The sequence below is a fragment of the Solanum dulcamara genome, chromosome 10 (genome assembly GCF_947179165.1).
Source record: "Solanum dulcamara chromosome 10, daSolDulc1.2, whole genome shotgun sequence".
NCBI classification, from domain to species: Eukaryota; Viridiplantae; Streptophyta; class Magnoliopsida; order Solanales; family Solanaceae; genus Solanum; species Solanum dulcamara.
Window position 1 is genome coordinate 27198983 of NC_077246.1, and position 19332 is coordinate 27218314.

At 36.7% G+C, this 19332-nt stretch overlaps 1 protein-coding gene across 1 annotated transcript in view; it reads right to left on the reverse strand.

The window, feature by feature from the left end:
* Nucleotides 1-11595: 11595 nt before the first annotated feature.
* The window catches only part of LOC129870640 (uncharacterized), a 42879-nt gene continuing 35142 nt past the window's right edge, over nt 11596-19332 (reverse strand). Inside the window, exon 5 of the mRNA XM_055945466.1 lies at nt 11596-11896. Within this exon, the coding sequence (XP_055801441.1) occupies nt 11801-11896 (96 nt within the window). The 3' untranslated portion in view covers nt 11596-11800. The remainder of the gene's footprint in view (nt 11897-19332) is intronic.

Below are 19332 nucleotides of genomic sequence, written 5' to 3' on the forward strand. Positions count from 1 at the left end.
GATGAGAACCTAAGACAAGCTCCAGCTCATGCAATATAAAATATGAAAAGTTATAAGGAAAAATGAAAAAATATAATGTCTTGTCCTTGAATCATGAGGACTCACTATGTAGGCGAAAGTATGCGTTACTACATAAAAATACTAACTATGTGAGAAGCATGCATGAACAATGATAATAGAACATAAGCAACATAAACATGGGATGCATGACCAATATCGTAAAACAAATGAGTAAAACCGAAAATATTTAAACACCACAATCATGTGGTCAATCCATCAAAACATCATCATGAGAACTTATACCTTGTTATATACCCTTGTGTGGTATAAGACCTTTAACCAACATATTAGACCATACAATTTATAACATGGAATCCGATGTACTCCCACAACGACAAGGGGGAGGATATTTTCAAAGGTAGACTCTATGATGGTACTTTCTTTAATATTGAGCTATCTTATTGATCCACTAACCAGGCCATATTGGCATAAATCCTATGGGGTCAACTTAGTTAGGGACTAAAGGTTGCTACTAGGAGTCTCTTGGATAGCTAATTTGGATATCGAACCAAACCCTACCTCAAAGTCCTCTAACTACTTAGCCAATATCCCAACGGAAAGACATAAAACACAATCATTAACATCATTAGAAAAGAAATTAATAGATATCAATCCTCATCATAAATAAATCATAAGAGTAGCTCATTAACATGATTGATTCGTAAGAATCTATAAGTTGGTGAGAATGTCCTTTCACCTCATTAAAATGAGTGTGTGAGAATTACCTCTCACACTATAGACACTTGCTTGAAACATCATTCATAACTTTTCATGAGTCATTCAAAATCCTTGATAATCATAATAATAGAACATTCATAGAAAACCATTATAATTCATTGTCATAAATCTTTGAAAATAGCATATAACATGGGTCGATAAAAATCGACTAGAAATCATGCAATGTGATGTGAAATATACATAAGATCAATTACAATGAAATATATCATAATTGAGAAAACCCAATGAAATATCATGAAAATTAGGGCTTAGAAGAAGAATTCGTTAAAAAGATTTGAAGTAAACTGATCTTAGGTACATTTATGTACCCAATATCAAATAAAACTCATAATACATTAGTCAAGTTGAGAGAAAATTCCTCGAATTTAGTTCATATTTTTGCATATTTGTGTATTGTTGGAACCAATCAACATGATTAGACACTTTCAGGGCTAATTGACAAAGAATGGACATTCAAAACATGATCGGATTGAAATTGGAGCTCAAAGGAGAAGTTGGAAACAAAATGTGAAGAAAATGCATCATAAAGTATGTCCGCATCGCGCACTGAGCTTTAGTGATTTAATTCCAACATTTGAAATTTATTTGACTCAATATTGTGGTGCGCGCCAGGTTCTGGAAAGAACAAATTTCCACCAACACAAAAAATCAAAAAATTACACTAAACTGAACCAAGTCCTCATCTCGGACTTTTATGTACACTTACTTTAACTCCACATTTTTGGTGCTATAAATAGCACCTTTACATACTTTATTGAAAAGTAGATCAAATTGTCAGATTTGGACTAAAGGAGACTAATCAACAACTACTTTTAGGTGATATTTTCTTCTTTTCTTTCTATTGAATTCAAGTTATTATGTTACAAATAATGAGTGGCTAAATCACCTTGTTCTTGGGTTTTAGCCTCAAGATGAAGATTTAAATCTTATTTTCTTTGGTTGAAAATGGGTTTTTGTATGTGATTACTTCTATATTCTCATTTTGATTGTTTTAATGCTTCATCACCATTAGAAGAAATTTGTTGTCCATCCAAAACTTGAAAGACGGAAAGTAGAACACTAGAATATAGGGAGCATGTTTGTCTTAGAATTATCTAGAATAATTTGTGTGTAGAATGACTGTGACACATATCTATACACCATGTTTGGTTACTAAATAGGATAATATGATTAATTTATTTTTGTTGGTTCATAATTACCCCCGCTCAACGATGTAGTTAAGTTGTTAACAAAATTAGGCAATTAGAGGTCGGAATATCATAATTGTAAAATCAATCCTGTAAATCAGTAATCAAAAGAGCCATTGGATACCAAAGTATAGGATGTTCAACCGTAAATCTATAAGCTCTACAACCCTGGGACTCTTCCTTAAATTGATAAAAATTCTATAATATCTTTGAATCATTTTCTTATATCATTTTTGGTATAATAATTTTAGATATAAATGAACTCAACTCTTTGTAAACACACATGAATAATTGGATTCATTGAAAATCTAACCAATGACTAATTAAAATTTCCTATGGGTTTGATATTCGGCTCTTAAAAAGGGTCACTATATTACTTTTGAGATCGCATACACTTGCGTGTGCGTTTGGACGCAACAAGTTTTTAGCGCCGTTGCCGGGGAAAATTTTGTAATTTGGCAATAGTTTTCCTTTTGAAGCTTCTTTATTATTTATGTTCCTATTAACAACTTGATCTTAGCTATTACTACTGGTAGGAGAATTCACAAAGGCACATTGGATAGAAGTGGAAACATTGTAGAGCCGTAGCTGATCTTGAAAGATTTCTGCATCAAAAAAGAAGGAGAGCAGCTGCCCTATATCCTGCACCATAGGTAAATCTAAGTGATACTAATGAAGTACCTGTAGAGGTCCCTATAGAGATGGCATCCAGGATAGTACGTGATGTGGCAGTCCCACTCACAGTAAATGTCACCTCCAGCATTCAGAAACCGCCAGCTAGAGGAAGATATTAGCTGAAATAGAATATGGTGCAGTTGTTGCCCCTAATAGGCAGTTTACCAGTTTGCCTCATTAAGATCCCCAAGTCCACATCTAGAACTTCTTGGATATTAGCGACACTTATACACCTAATGGGGTATCTCCTGATTATGTGAGGTTAACATTGTTTCCCTTTTCTTTGTTGGCGGAAGCTAAGAGATGGTTGAAGTTGGAACTACCAAACTCAATCACTTTATGGAATGATTTGGAACGCAAGTTTCTCATTTGGTTCTTTCCTTTGGGGAAAACAGCTAAGTTGAGGGCTAACATTTTAAGCTTTAAACAAAAATCTGGAGAAAATTTATACCAATCTTGGGACAGGTTTAAATCTTTACTTATTAGTTGTCCTCACCATCATCAAGCTAATAAGGTGTTGGTCCACACCTTCATAGAAGGGTTGGAACCCAACACCAAAATTCTTCTTGACTCTGCAGTAGGTGGACAGGCACTAGAGAAAACATACCATGAGCTCTATATATTGCTTAATCGCATATCTCAGGGAAATCCTAAGTGGAATGGAGGAAACTCTAGACCTGTGGTTCAAAAACAAGTAGGCATGTTGGAAGTTGAAGTGGTGACAGCATTGATGGCACAGATTGCTACAATGTAAATAATTTCAACACTTTAGCAAAAAGACAACAGCAAGCTCCAGTGAATATGGTTCAGCAACAACACATGTGGTATGAGGTGTATGGAAATAGTGAACATATAGCAGAATATTATGAATCTAGTCTTGAGTTAGTAAATTTCATGGGTAATGCACCTAGGGTAGAGGTAATAAGAACTATGGAAATACTTACAACCCAAATTGGATAAACCATCCAAACTTCTCATGGGGTGGAAATCAGCAAATCAAACTTTAAGGGAAGACACAATTCAGACCACAAGGAAGCGGACAGCATTACAACATTCAAAGTCGCGTTCCATATACACCATAAGGAGGAGGTCAGCACTATAATTAATAAGGCTAGAGTAACCAATAATCAAGCAGTGCAGGAAATATAAGTGTGGAAGACATGCTTAAAAAACTCATGAATGGTAAGCTAAGCTAGCTGCAAACATTCTTCATTATAAAATCACAACTCAAAATTTAGAGAAGTAGGTGGGACAGCTAGAAAGTGCTCAGAATTTTTGCCCACAAGGTGGTTTACCAGGTAACATTGATCCAAACCCCAAATAAGTAAATGTTGTGAGCACACGAAGTGGACGAGCATTAGTTGAGCTAGAGCCACAAATCAAAGGTAGTGAAGTTAAAGGTAAAGCTTTGGAGATTGAAGCTAGTGAATCTAGATGACCACAGACAGAGCAAGAGCCAAAATAAAACCACGTCTCCCATTCCCACAAAAATTTAAAAAGAAGAAAGAGGAGAAATGTTTTGAAAAATTCATAGGCATGCTTAAATAGGTAAAAATTAACTTACCTTTGATTAATGTGTTGCAGGGCATTCCAAAATATGCCAAGTTTGTCAAAGATATTATGGACAACAAGAGCAAGTTAGTTGAATTTGAAATAGTGGCACTCATTGAAGAGTGTAGTTCAAGAATCTTGAACAAAGTTAAGCTTCCAGATAAACAAAAAGATCCAGGTAGTTTCACGGTACAGGTAACTATTGGTAAGTACAATAGTGCAAGAGGTCTCTATGATCTAGGTGCTAGTATAAACTTGGTGCCTAGATCTATGCTTAAGAAATTAGGTCTTGGAGAACTTCAATCAACAACCATTTTGTTACAATTAGTTGATTGTTCTGTAGTTAGACCTGATGGTATTATTGAGGATGTGTTAGTTCAAGTGGGATCCCTCTTCTTTTCTATTGATTTTGTTGCATTAAATTTTGGGCCTTCCTAGATGTTGCTTTTATCTTGGGGCATCTGCTCTTAGCAATAGGCGGTGCACTTATTGACATGGTTGTAGGTAGATTGACTCTGAGAGGACATGACAAAGTGGAGGTGTTCGATAAATATCAGGTACTGAAGTTGCCTGCAGTCTATAAAGAGGTGTCTAGTATAATTGTCATCAATGAGGAAGTCTTACCTCAATGCATTTCAGCAAAAAATACTTTGCAAAGAGTTGTGATGGGTCAAGATATTGAAGAGGACATGGAAGCTAAAGAGTTAGCTAGTGTGCTTTACATGCCAAATGTCAGCATGTGGAGAAGGAATGTGGAACCTTTGAACAGAGAATTGGGTTCTTCACCCAAGCCATCTCTACAAGAAGTTCCTAACTTGGAGTTGAAGCAACCGCCAGCACATCTTATGTATGCTTTTCTTGGAGTGAATAATACCTTACCAGTAATTCTTTCATCGGCTTTGTCTGAGATGTAGGTTACAGCAGCACTTGGGGTATTAAAGAGGCACAAGAAGAAAATTATATGGCAAATGGCTGGTCTTCATGGTATCAGCCCTACTTTATGCATGCATAAGATTATCATGGAAGAAGGACATAAGGCTAGTGCAAAACCACAATACCGATTGAACCCCATCATGAAAGAGGTGGTAAAGAAAGGGATAATTAAGTGGCTAGATGAAGGCATAATATTCTCAATCTCTAATAGTAAGTAGGTAAGCCTGATTCTGTGTGTACCAAAGAAATGGGGAATGACCATAGTGACTAATGAGAAGAATGAGTTAAATCCCCACAAGAATAGTAATTCGTTGGCGTATATGTATGGACTACAGAATGTTAAATGATGTTACAAGGAAAGATCACTACCTTGTACCATTTATTAACCAAATGCTTGACAGGTTAGCAGGGCAATAGTACTATTATTTCTTGGATGGGTATTTCGGTTATAACCAGATCACCATTGCACCAGAGGACCAGGAAAAAACAACGTTCACATGCCCGTATGGGACGTATGCATTTAAGTGTATGTCATTTGGTCTTTGCAATGCTCCTGCCACTTTTCAGAGGTACATGATTGCTATATTTCATGATATGGTGGACGAGTTTGTAGAGATTTTTATGGATGACTTTTCAGTATTTGGAGAGCCTTTTGATCTTTGTTTGCATAATCTAGAGGATTTACTGCTCCAAGAATTCGATATTGAAATCAAAGATAGGAGGGGAATGAAAATCAAATATCAGACCACCTATCAAGATTAGAGGATTCATCCCATGTAGGTGAGCAAAAGTCGATAAAGGAAGAGTTTCCAAATGAGAAACTTTTGGCAATAGCGGTATAAGAACTCCCATGGTATATAGATATTGTGAATTACATAGTGAGTGGAGTATTTCTCCCCAGAGAAACCTCCCAACAAAAAAAGAGCCTAATCTATGAAGAAAAGTGAATGTATTTGTTCAAAAAAGGTGTTGATCAGTTAATAAGGAGATGTGTGCCAAAATCTGAATTTCAACAAATGCTAAGCTGGTGGATCCCTGAAATAAATATCTGTACCTGCGGGCATAAAACGTAGCCCCCCAAAGAAGGAGGTCAGTATGATACATGTACTGAGTATATAAAGCATAACACAGCATAAATGAGATTACAACAGAATTAGGGATGGAGGAAACAAGTATAATATTTAATAAATCATCCTCCCATGTCGTACCCGGCGCACTTTGGGACTCGGTGTCACAAAGGTTTCATTAGGTTATCATATATATATATGTGTCATACTCGTCCATCTAGTAAGGAACTCGGTAAACAATCATACTATCATAATAATCATACCATCATATATCATATCCGACCCTTAATGAGACTCGGTGAGTTCTCATATCATCATATATCGTACCCAGCCCTTTATAGAACTCGGTCATACCCGGCCCTTCATGGGACTCGGTGAATAATCATGTCATCATATATTATACTCGGCCCTTTATGGGACTCGGTCATACCCGTCCCTTCATAGGACTTAGTGGAAGATGTATTAACAACATGAACGAGTAGAGTAGTGAGTCACCATATGCAATTAGCTCATTATCTAAGACTCGGTATAACAATCATCATGAACTATCATTTGAGGATCAAAATGATTATTATCTCAAGTATCTTCTAAATGCCATTAGAGGCCATAACAAATGGAGTCTCAAGAATCATAGACTTGCATCAAGATAATGCTACACGGCTTGGACAATCAGATACATTTATCATCATAGATTCTTTAGAAATAGGAGAGTCACTACTCAACATATAGAAGGCTCGAGGGTAGTAGTTCAACTACTTTAGGACTTCTAGCATTCAGAAGTGAACACGAGTCATGAGTTATGTCCAAAACTTATGAATGGAACTCCCTCCAAACTCATATCATACATCAATTCACTTACATTTAAGATATTCCAAAAGAAAGGAGAGATAGGTTTTACGTATACTACCCATCATCATTTAGAAGCCTTAAAAAGCAATAACTCGACTATTATAGGAGTTCTAATACCAAGAAGTGTGTAAGAATTATGAGTCATGCCTAGAATTTTATGAATAGAATTATACCCACATTTCATATACAAACCACTTATGGCTAAGACATGCCAAGAAAAAGGAAGGATAGTCTCACATACTCATCACTTCCTGACGTATGGAAGGCTTGAGAAGCCCTAGTTCAATTACTGTAAAAGTGCTTTCCTCAAGAAGTAAGTAAGGACCGTGGATTATGCCTGACGTTTATGAGTAGATTTACCCTCAAACACATATCATTTATTTCTTAATTTCACATACCTGTAGTAGCTCGATAGTATTCCAGCTTGTTTTGTTTCTCCTTCAACCTATTTAACATGAGAGTAATACCAAGATTACTAACTTTCAACTTTCCAACTTCCAAATCTATACTCAAGTATCTATAGGCACCATTTCCTTACTCATCTTTCTCGACTAGTCTATTAGTTAGTTAAGAAGTTAACGGAATTCGGGCAGCATCTCCTCTATAACTCGCCTTATCTGAACTTCCAATTAACCTCCAAATCTTAGCAGCCATATTAAGAAAAACAACCAGAAGACAATACACAATTACACCCCTTCAACATTACACAAAACAAGTCCCAAACAGCCCGCTCAAAACTGCGATACCAAAATAAGGTTTCTAATCTCTATTTTGTAAAACCTTTATCCACACGAACCAGGGTATCATATGTCTGAAACAAAAAGAATATACAGTCATTTTTATTCATGTTCCATCCCTGCAACATAGATAAATCTCCTCCAAACACAACACCATGCTAACGACAACGCTAGTTAAACTTTAAGCCGACTAGAATACACCAAAACAGTCTCTACATGACTTGCAGCCTCCTTCAGCAGTGACGTACATATTTTCACATATCCAACTTATATTTACACACTAATAATATTCTTAAACACTTACCCAAACGTGGGTCAAGAGAATCAAACTTAGCTTGCTGAAAATTAACTTCGGAAGCTCCTTAACATGCTGAAAATTGGTGGGGCTGCTCGCTCCACTTCTTGCTACCCCAAATAATTACTTTACGCTATTAAACACCATTAGGTAACCATAGTATACCTTAAATAATTAATTCACGGATCGAAAATAGAGGTCCTACCATGTTCTTGTGGCTGCCGTGACTCTCTTCTCTCCCTCAAATTTTCTCCAATTTTCCTTAAGTATAAGAGCTGAAAAAATGACTTAGTCATAATTTCAGCATATATATACCACTTTTGGAGGTGACACATGGCATCCCCTAGGGGTGACACATGGCATCCCCCTAGGGTGCCACCTCACACCATGCTGCCACATGGCAGCGGAGTCCACCCCAAGCAGGTGAGTCACCTACTTGCTTCCAAGTAGGTGCATCACCTATTTGCTTCCAAGTAGGTGCTACGCCTCTTACCGCCTCTTCCGTGGGTTTGTAATCTCATCTTAACTTAAGAACCTATGTAATCCTTGCTACATAAGCTCGACACATCCTCAAGTTGCTTAGTTATGTAAGACATCCAAGTCAGTAACTTACGTAAGTAAGTCGAGTCCTACGACTCACTACTTGGCCTCCAACTCCTTCCGGATTCTTATAGCTCTATTTCCAACCTTCCTTACTATGGGGCATCACATCCTCCCTTCCTTAGGGTTATTTGGTTACGTTATAGCTAATTTGGGTCACGTGGCAACTTTTAAGAAGTTTAAGAAGGCTTTCTGAAGTACAAAAGTATGGGGCATAATATCCTTCCCCTTTTAGAACATTCATCCTAGAATGTTAACTAGTCTCATAAGGTCTTGCGAGGACTTTAGGAATTATTCGTACTAGTTGTCATCCATAGTCCTTTTATTCATCAACTCAACTAATGTATGAGTTTAGACTTCCTGTAGAAACAGGGAACACATACGGATATCTCTTTTCTATCTCCCTTTTGGCTTCCCAGGACATCTCTTCTTTATTCTTATATCATCACAAGACTTTGACGGAAGCCGCGTCCATAGTTTGCAACCTTCTAATTGCAGGAAATACTCTAAAAGGGTTATTTATACATTTTTGGAGCATTGACCCATGAAAGATTGGGTGTATTGCTTCCAAATTCGATGGTACGTCCAACTCATAGGCAGTTTTGCCTACCCTACAAATGATTTGATAGGGCCAATGTACCCCGGACCAAGTGTCTCCTTCTTGCCGAATTTTATTACACCTTTCCTTGGTGATGCTTTCACACATACCCTTTTCTCAACTTCAAACTCAAAAGGTCGACATCAACTATCTGCTTATGACTGTTGTCGACTCTGGGCTGCTAATAGTTTTTCTTGAATAAGCTTTACTTACTCTTAAGTTCTCTTATATTCTACCTTAGGCAAAATTTCTTATCCTTCTTTTTGTGCTACTTGTATGTCACAATATCAGTAGCCAACAACTCTTTTGCCAACATCTTAGCCTTTAGTCAAGTATAGCCTGACTATTATTTACAATGTCTTTAAGTTACTCATTATTATTCCTTTGTCGTATCCATCCCTTTTTGTATACAACCATCCTTTGACGTCATACTATTCAAGGTGTTTACCAACAATCTTCAGTACTGTCTCTGATATCATCCTGTCTTTTATCAGTCTATGGCTGGCTTTTAGATATTGCTAGCTCGTTCCAGCCTGGGATCTCACTTTAAGTTCAGGTGGTCATATTAACACGTTATAGTATCGGTTGATTTCATCTTATGCTTGTATTTTTCATATCCACTTCCCCCTTTAGGGTGTATCCATGTCGTTATCTATTTGTATTCTACCTTATGCCCTTATTTCCAATTTCCAAATACGTATGATTTTTTTCCAACCTATTTAGTATACTACACCATATCTATACCTTCTTTTATATCATCCATACCTTAGGTTAGTCATGTACGATACCTTAACACCATCATTAGGTACTTAAAATTCTCGATATATAGTACAAAATCTAGTCTAATAGTTGGTGCTCGAGTCATGCAGTAATTTGTTCAAAGGCACATTCCACTTATCCCTGTCAGCAATTAGCCAGTGCTTTTAATCGTTTCAAATTCTCCATTTAGGCGCACTTATACTCTGATGACACATGTCTCAAGCTTTATCATAATATTATCCTTATCCTAGTGGATACCACTCGTTTCTCTAGTAAGCTTGCAATGTATTAGTTGTTTTATAAATCTACATCCCCTATCCGCTAAGGATCTTATTATTTTCCACGGGGGATCCATATATACACTATACTTATTTATTACTCATGAGCTTTTATCCTTGTCATGTACCCGATGTCATCTTCTAGTCTTATTCAGAATCATAGCAACTTTGTTTTAATGCGGTCTTGTCTCATTACCTTTTCGTTGTACTAAACCTTCAGTTCATAGCTGTTTATTTCCTTTTTTTGTCTGATACTCGTACTTAATTAATCACGTCTATCTTGGTGCTTCTTTTAGTAGTCCTTTCAGCTCTCATTTCCAAAACATCTTCTGTTCACCACTATTTTCTCTCAGCATACCAGTCATTTTTGGCATTCATCCTGTCTTGTTGCTCACCTTCACTTTCGTTACCACTTGAATTTTTATTCTGAACCTCCCCTAAAAATCTGTGTAAGTCTTTCTTATTCATTCTCTATTCGCTTCTCCGTCTTCCACAAACTATATACTATCTTTTAGTTACTTCCTTACTAGGCTTTACTTATTCTCCTTTTATTTCTTCGGGAAAATTTGGGAAGAATTTCCTCTGTATTTCTTACTTTATCTCAACACCTGCACACAGAAAATGCCAACAATGCCTCACAGGGCCAACACATATATTTATATCATGTCATATCGCAGCCACACAGGGCTTCCAATATCAATAATAGTATAAAATTATGGACTTACCTCATATGTCCACTTGAACTGCACCTGTTGCACTTTCCTATCTATTTTTCCTTTCTATTTTAACTTTACATGTCAATCGTACTTCAATACCTTACCTATCATATATCATTCATGCCTTTGCTTACCTGCGTGCTTTGTAACTTCTAATACTGTTAGTTACTTCTTCTATCGATGTTGTCCTTCTGTTGAAAGCATACGTTAGTATGAGGAATTTCATTCCCTATAACTCGGCTCTATCGCACGATCTTAGATATGAAAGAAAGGTAACATCCTAAATGTCCTATATCCTCTTTTTATAGATGTGGTGCACAACACACCGATAAACAAGACTCTACTAGACACAGTCTGTAGACACTCCAAGGGTGAACTGCTCTGATACCACTTCTGTCATGATCCAACCCCATAGGCTGCGACTGGGGTTCGACCTGGACCCCCATATACGTAACAATCAAAAGTAGCCAAATTAAACTATGCATAATGGGATACTACACCAAAAAACCTCAATGGGTTAAAACTTTTTCATGTACATGTAGTCTCTTTCATTCGTACCATATCATTAAAAGGCACACGAGCTGATAAGGCTGCCACAACATAAAAACATTTACAACATGTCGTATAGGCACAATTGAGACAAATTACACTTAACCCACATACACATGACTATAGACCTCTAAGAATAGTAACATCAATATATGGCGGGACAGGCCCCCACCGTACCCCTGAATAAACATACATATACATTAGACAATCAGCACCAAAATCTAGGCTCCAAAACAGTGGAGCACTTCCAACATAGCTGAGTGGAAATCCTAAGCTGGCGGATCCCTAAAATGAATATTTGTACCTGCGGGCATAAAACGCAGCCTCTAAAGAAGGGGGTCAGTATAATACATGTATTGAGTATATAAAGGATAACACAGATAAATGAGATTACAATAGAATTAGGGATGCAGAAAACAAGTATAACATTTAATAAATCGCTATACCTGCATCTTATAAAATGAGGCCATGTATATCATCCTCTCATGTCGTACCCGGCCCACTTTGGGACTCGGTATCACAAAGATTTCATTAGGTTATCATATGCATATATGTGTCATACCCGGCCATCTAGTTAGGGACTCAGTAAACAATCATACTATCATAATAATCATACTATCATATATCGTACCTGGCCCTTTATAGGACTCGATCGTACCCAACCCTTTATGGGACTCAGTGAGTGCTCATATCATCATATATCGTACCCAGCCCTTTATGGGAATCGGTCATACCCGTCCCTTTATGGGACTCAGTGAATAATCATGTCATCATATATCGTACCCGGCCCTTTATGGGACTCTGTCATACCCGGCCCTTCATGGGACTCGATGGAAGATGTATTAACAGCATGCACGAGTAGAGTAGTGAGTCATCATATGCAATTATCTCATCATCTAAGACTCGATTTAACAATCATCATGAACTATCATTTGAGGATCAAAATGATCAACATCTCAAGTATCTTCTAAATGACATTAGGGGCCATAACAAACGGAGTCTCAGGAATCATAGACTTGCATCAAGATAATGCTACACAGCTTGGGCAATCAGAGACATTTATTAGCACAGATTCTTTAGAAATAGAAGAGTCACTACTCAACATATATAAGGCTCGAGGGTAGTAGTTCAACTACTTTAGGACTTCTAGCATTCAGAAGTGAACACAATTCATGAGTTATGTCCGAAACTTGTGAATAGAACTTCCTCCAAACTCATATCATACATCAATTCACTTACATTTAAGACATTCTAAAAGAAAGGAGAAATAGGTTTTACGTATACTACCCTTCATTATATAGAAGCCTTAAAAGGAAATAACTCGACTATTATAAGAGTTCTAATACCAAGAAGTGGGTAAGAATTATGAGTCATGCCTGGAGTTTTATGAATGGAATTATACCCACATTTCATATACAAACAACTTATGGCTAAGACATTCCAAGAAAGAAGAAGGATAGCCTCACACACTCATCACTTCCTGACATATGGAAGGCTTGAGAAGCCCTAGTTTAAGAAGTAAGTAAGGACCATGGATTATTCCTGAAGTTTATGAGTAGATTTACCCTCAAGCTCATATCATTCATTTCTTAATTTGAAGATATGCCAAGAGAAAGGAAGAGATAGCTTCACATACCTGTAGTAGCTCTATTATAGTCCAACTTGTTTTGTTTCTCCTTCAACCTATTTAACATGAGAGTAATACCAAGATTACTAACTTTCAACTTTCCAGCTTCCAAATCTATACTCAAGTATCTATAGGCACCATTTCCTTACTCTCCTTTCTTGACTAGTCTCGACTAGTCTATTAGTTAGTTAAGAAGTTAACGGAATTCAAGCATGTAACATCTCCTAAAAATATTGTATATGATATTTCAATTCTCGATGAAAATGATATAGTTTCTGTATTTTGGGTATAACATTTTGTAGGATCGTCCAAATTAGGTGATTCAAATTTCTGAATAACTCCAACATCATTACCTACAACTTTTGTGAAGACCATATATTAAGTTTTGGAGGTTAACTAGGTCAAATAAATTAATTATCATAAGATAAGGTGCTATGATAAAATAGAGTGTTTGTAGTAGCAAAGTCATATCTCATTGTCGGATTCTCCAAATCGATTAATTCTTTAACTACATGAAAGTAGACTTCTAGATCAACAATTCATGTGAAGACACCAAATCCTAATGAGGAAGTTATCTTATCCAAACGCAGCTCCGAAAAAGGGTATTCCATTAAAAGAAAGTTCATCTCACCAACCATGGAAAGATCTAGATACATTTGACATCATTCATTACATCAATAGTCCTCCATTTGACATCACCCATGACGTCACAATCTTCTATTAAATTTTTAGATTTTTCTTTATAATTATTTTAATTATTGTTAGGTCCCTCTTTCACACCTATAAATACCCACCTTAATTCATCATTTTATTCATCAAGATTTCTCAAGCAACTCTTCTCTCTATACACTTCTTTACTTATTTTCAAAATATAGTTTTAGTTTTTAGTAGTGTAGAAATACTATTTTGGTGATTGATATACTCTGAATAGTATTCAAAATGCTCCGGCAAGGAGAAAAGGCTAGGATTCAAGTGTATTCATTAAGTCCTTTGATTCTAAGTAATGCTTTAGATTCCAGGTATATAAGGCTTCAATAAGAGTATTTCTTCCACTTTCATGCCTAAAGTATTTTAATTATATGATAAACTATGTTTATTTTCTTTAAGCTTTACTCTAAGTTATGTGGGTGTTTATCCATGGATTCTTCCACCCATGTAGTCCAAAAACTCTTTCAATTTAAATCTCTTGATTTCAAGTAATATTTTCTTGTAGGTAATTCTTATTTTTACTTAATAGCATGAATCATGGTTAAACTAATGATTATTGGTCTATTTTGATACAACATAATTTCATATGTATGAATTTATGGTTTGCAAGTAATTTCTGTATTTATCTCTTTAAAGGTTCTTGAAATTCATAGTGGGTTGTTTAAAGCATAATTTTTAATTAATGGATTTCAAAGTATTTATGTATATTTATTTACATATATGTTTGCAAGTTGAAGTGATTTGAACTCACCTAGTTTTACTATGTTTTTAATAAAGTTTGGCTTGAAAGCTTTGACTCCAAATGAATGTTTGTGAAAGCAATATCTATGATCAAAAGGGAGTCTTATGAAATGAAAGAATGATGAAATGATATGAATGATGGATTCTTTATGCAATAAGGACAATTCTTGTATATTTGAATTATCAAATATTTTAATGAACTATTCTACCGAATATGATGTTTGAATTTTGAAGCTATATACTATGACTATTTTGAAGTATTAAACTATTCCGTGGGGTTGACTTAGCACCGAATGGGTCATTGAGGTGGGATTCGGTAAGGGAATCCTAGTAGAAACCCCTTGTCTCATTAACTATGTACCAACATAGAAGCCCTTGTAGGCTTAGGCTAATGGATCCATGAAAGCCCTTAAAGGTAAAGTTAAAGAAATAAATGAAGTTGACGGAGTTCTACCGGGCAAGTAGTCTCCCTAGCCAACGTAGGTGGTTATGTTGGATTCCATGTAATAGCTTGCATGGTTTTAAATATCGGTTATGGTCATTTTCCCACAAAATGAATGTTTTAAAGGATATCTATATGATTTATTGTGCATGCATTACATTGTGTTCCATATTACATAAATGTTTTAATGTTTCCTCAATGTTCATGCATCCTTACATATTTAGTACATTCAAAGTACTAACGCATACTCTTTTGCCTACATGATATCACCATGTAGGGACTAGTGCTCCTCCTCGTTCTCCTTCACGTGGCTAGTTGAGATTTCGTTTGAAGACTACTTTTGGTGAGTTCCCATGTTCTGGGAACAATACTCCTTTATATTTCTAGCTTATGATATATTGAGATCTTTTACTATGGCATTTCTTTTATTATGTTTGAGGGTGAGCTAGGAACTTGTCTCAGCCCCGTTAAATCTAATAGCTAGAGGTATTGTTGGACATATGTAAGTTGAATATTTACTATTATGATTTCCGCTTGTTCATTTATCGCCATTACCTATAAAAGGCTAAAAGAATGCTAAGAGGCTTGTTTGAGGTACTTTCGGGTTCCTCATTCGCCATGTCACGTCTAGGCCCTAGTCTTGGGTCGTGACAGTTCAGCATCTCCTCTATAACTCGCCCTATACGAACTTCCAATTAACCTCCAAACCTTACCATCCTATTAAGAACAACAACCAGAAGACAATACACAATTACACCCCTTCAACATTACATAAAACAAGTCCCAAACAGCCCGCTCAAAACTATGATCCAAAATAGGGTTTCTAATCTTTATTTCATAAAACCTTTACCCCACTAACCGGGGTGTCATGTGGCTGAAAACAGCAGAATATACAGTCATTTTAGTCATGTTCCATCCCTTCAACATAGATAAATATCCTCCAAACACAACACCATGCTAACGACAATGCTAGTTAAACTTTAAGCCGACTAGAATACACCAAAACAGTCTCTACATGACTTGCAGCCTCCTTCAGCAGTAACGAACATATTTTTACATCTCAAACTCATATTTACACACACATAACTTGCTTAAACACTTACCCAAATGTGGGACAAGAGAATCAAACCTTACCTTGCTGAAAATTGACTTCGGAAGCTCCTTAAAGTGCTGAAAATTGGTGGGGCTGCTCGCTGCACTTCCTGCAGCCCCAAATAATTACTTTACGCTATTAAAAACCATTAGGTAACAGTAGGATACCTTAAATAATTAATTCACGGATTGAAAATGGAGGACCTACCTTGTTCTTGTGGCTATCGTGACTCTCTTCTCTCCCTCAAGTTTTCTCCGATTTTCCTTAAGTGTAAGAGCTGAAAAAATGACTTCCTTAGTCATAATTTCAGCATATATATCTCTCTTTTGGAGGTGACATGTGGAAGCCCCTAGGGGTGACATGTGGCATCCCCCTTAGGGTGCCACCTCACGTCATGCTGCCACCCATATGCTGCCACGTGGCAGTGGGGTCCACCCCAAGCAGGTGAGTCATCTACTTGGTCCAAGTAGGTGCATCCCCTACCTAGCCCAAGTAGGTGCATCACCTCCAAGTAGGTGCATCACCTACTTGCTTCCAAGTAGGTGCTACGCCTCCTTCCGCCTCTTTCATGGGTTCGTAATATCATCTTACCTTAATAACTTATTTAATCCTTGCTACGTAAGCTCGACACACCCTCAAGTCGCTTAGTTATGTAAGAGGTCCAAGTCAGTAGCTTATGCAAGTAAGTTGAGTCCTATGACTCATTACTTGGCCTCCAACTCCTTACGGATTCTTATAACTCTATTTTCAACCTTCCCTACTATGGGGGCATCGCATACTCCCTTCCTTAGGGTTATTTTGTTATGTTATAGCTAATCTAGGTCATGTGGCTACTTTTAAAAAGTTTAAGAAGGCTTTCCGAAGTACAAAAGTATGGGGCCTAACACTTTGAGTCTCTAAATCTCTACCATGGTTTCTCACCACGATCTGTGATGCTTACCATAGCCTATTTTGGTTTTCGTGGTCAGCTCCTGGTGCCAGTTTCTGCAACTTTATGAGATTTCCTCCTTTGATCCTTGGTTTTGGACCTTCCACATTTCTGGGAACTTACAAAGAAGTGAAGAAAAAGAACCAAAATATACCCTCTCCATATTGCGGAGAGGTTCCAGGAAAGAGAGCATGGATTTAATGATAAGAAGCATTGAGGCAGAATAGTTTGTGGACTGGGCTGAGGGACAATGTAATCTCGCCGAGGGATCTATGAAGACAAAAAGGTGAAAAAGTTAAAAATATGAAGAAATGAAGCCTGTCCACGTCGCAAACTTCAGGATGATATTTTGATTATTGCAAATTTCTACAGCGAAGAGCATTTATTAGGGTTACTTTCTCTAACTTTATTTGTTAATTTCTACTCTTTGAATGTTAATCAAATCTATTTTCTTTGTAATTTGTACAATGAGTGGCTTAGTTTCCCTACTGTAGGGTCGTAGCTACGAAGTTATAGTATAATATTCTCCAAATTGGTTGAAGATGGGTTATTATCTCTAATTACTCCTGTTTTTTTTGTTTTATTATTCTAATGTTTGGCCAGCGTTAGGATACAATTGTTGTCTACCTTGAACTCGAAAGATGGATAAGGGATAGAACAAGGAATGTAGGGATTGTGTTCGTTCTAGGGCTAACTTAGAATGATACGTATATAGGATACCTGGAGTTATTTTTGGGATTCCCACTAAAGGTGTCATAATCCTATTTTAGACCCTATTTTGGCTTCTTCTCCAAAAAATGACTTTTAGTTTCAAAATATTCGTATTGACGAGGTGATAAACATTTTGATAACGTGGAGGCATTTGGAGTCATTTTTGGTGCAAAAAGCTATTGGGAAGTAGACTTGGAGCGCGTATGTTCGGCTTTAAGGTAGGCTACGGCCTCTTATTCTTTGAATGAAATTCAATAGATATTGTTTAGTATAATTTGCTTGTAGTTTGGATTGTACATGATGAGTTAGGCTTGACTCCTAAATTATTGTCTCGTTATTCCGGTATGAGCCTTAGGCTAGTTAGCCTTTATTTCTCGTCTAGTTGGTAAGCTTATTAATTATGCCTTAATTTTTCCTTGGTTAGCCTATTTTAGGTGACTTGATTGATGTTATGGTGGTTGCCAAAATTGTCTTCCTTAGAATTGATTTTTGGGATGAAACTTAGTTGATGTAGTCGTTGTTAGCCGGAAGTTATGAGACTTAGTGTCCTTCACTATTATAGCATCTATCTTAGAGCCTTGGTGTAGTGATTTTCACCCGATTAGGCTTGTGTATTACTATTGGATTACATTTATGGATTTAGAGCTAGAATACTTTATGTTCTCTTTTTGCCATTTGGCAGTCTAGCACTATTTAAAATCTCAAGGTTGTATTTCCCAGATGGATCTGGAGGTACAGATTGACTAGTTGAGAACCTATTTCTTCATATCCTCCTCCTTGTTACCCAGTTAGGGTTGAGTTTCCTTTTGGGCTTGTGGTTGAGTTAGAGGAGTAGATTTGAGCTTTAGGACTTGGTTAGAGGTCGGTTGTACTTGTGAGCCTTGTTTGCATGCTACATTGGTTTACCTATTTGTGAGTGAACTTTCTGGGCACACAGGGGCTCGGGAGATATTGTCTTACTATTTGTGAACTTGTGATGGTATAAAGGGTGGTCACTTGTATGAAGGTAGTTATTGTCCTTGTTCTTATTTATATATCTTTTTATGCAGGTATTTAGTGATATGGTCCTTTGGGCTTTTATGAGATATTTGTGTTTAGTTCTGTAAGTATGTTGTCACTTAGTTGTCCTACTTCATAGTGGGTTGTGGTATTTAGGTCTTGGGTTGGCGCCACCAGGTACGTCCTTCCTTTTTTTCCTGTTCTCTCTCTCTTTTTTATATATGATGTTCTTATTGCAGGCTTCTGTATTATTCTTATTAGTTACTTGTGATATATACTCCTTGCTTACATATTTTTTATACTTGCTTTATCTTTGGAGCTTAGCAGGCCGATGCTTACTGAGTTTCACTTATTGGTAATCATACTATACTTCTGCACCCTGCAGATCATAGTATGAGTTTTCACTACTTACTGGATATCGTATGGAGCAGCTCTTGGATTTTGGAAACTTGGGTGAGCTCTTGGCATTCGGAGTTGCCTATCTCCCTCTA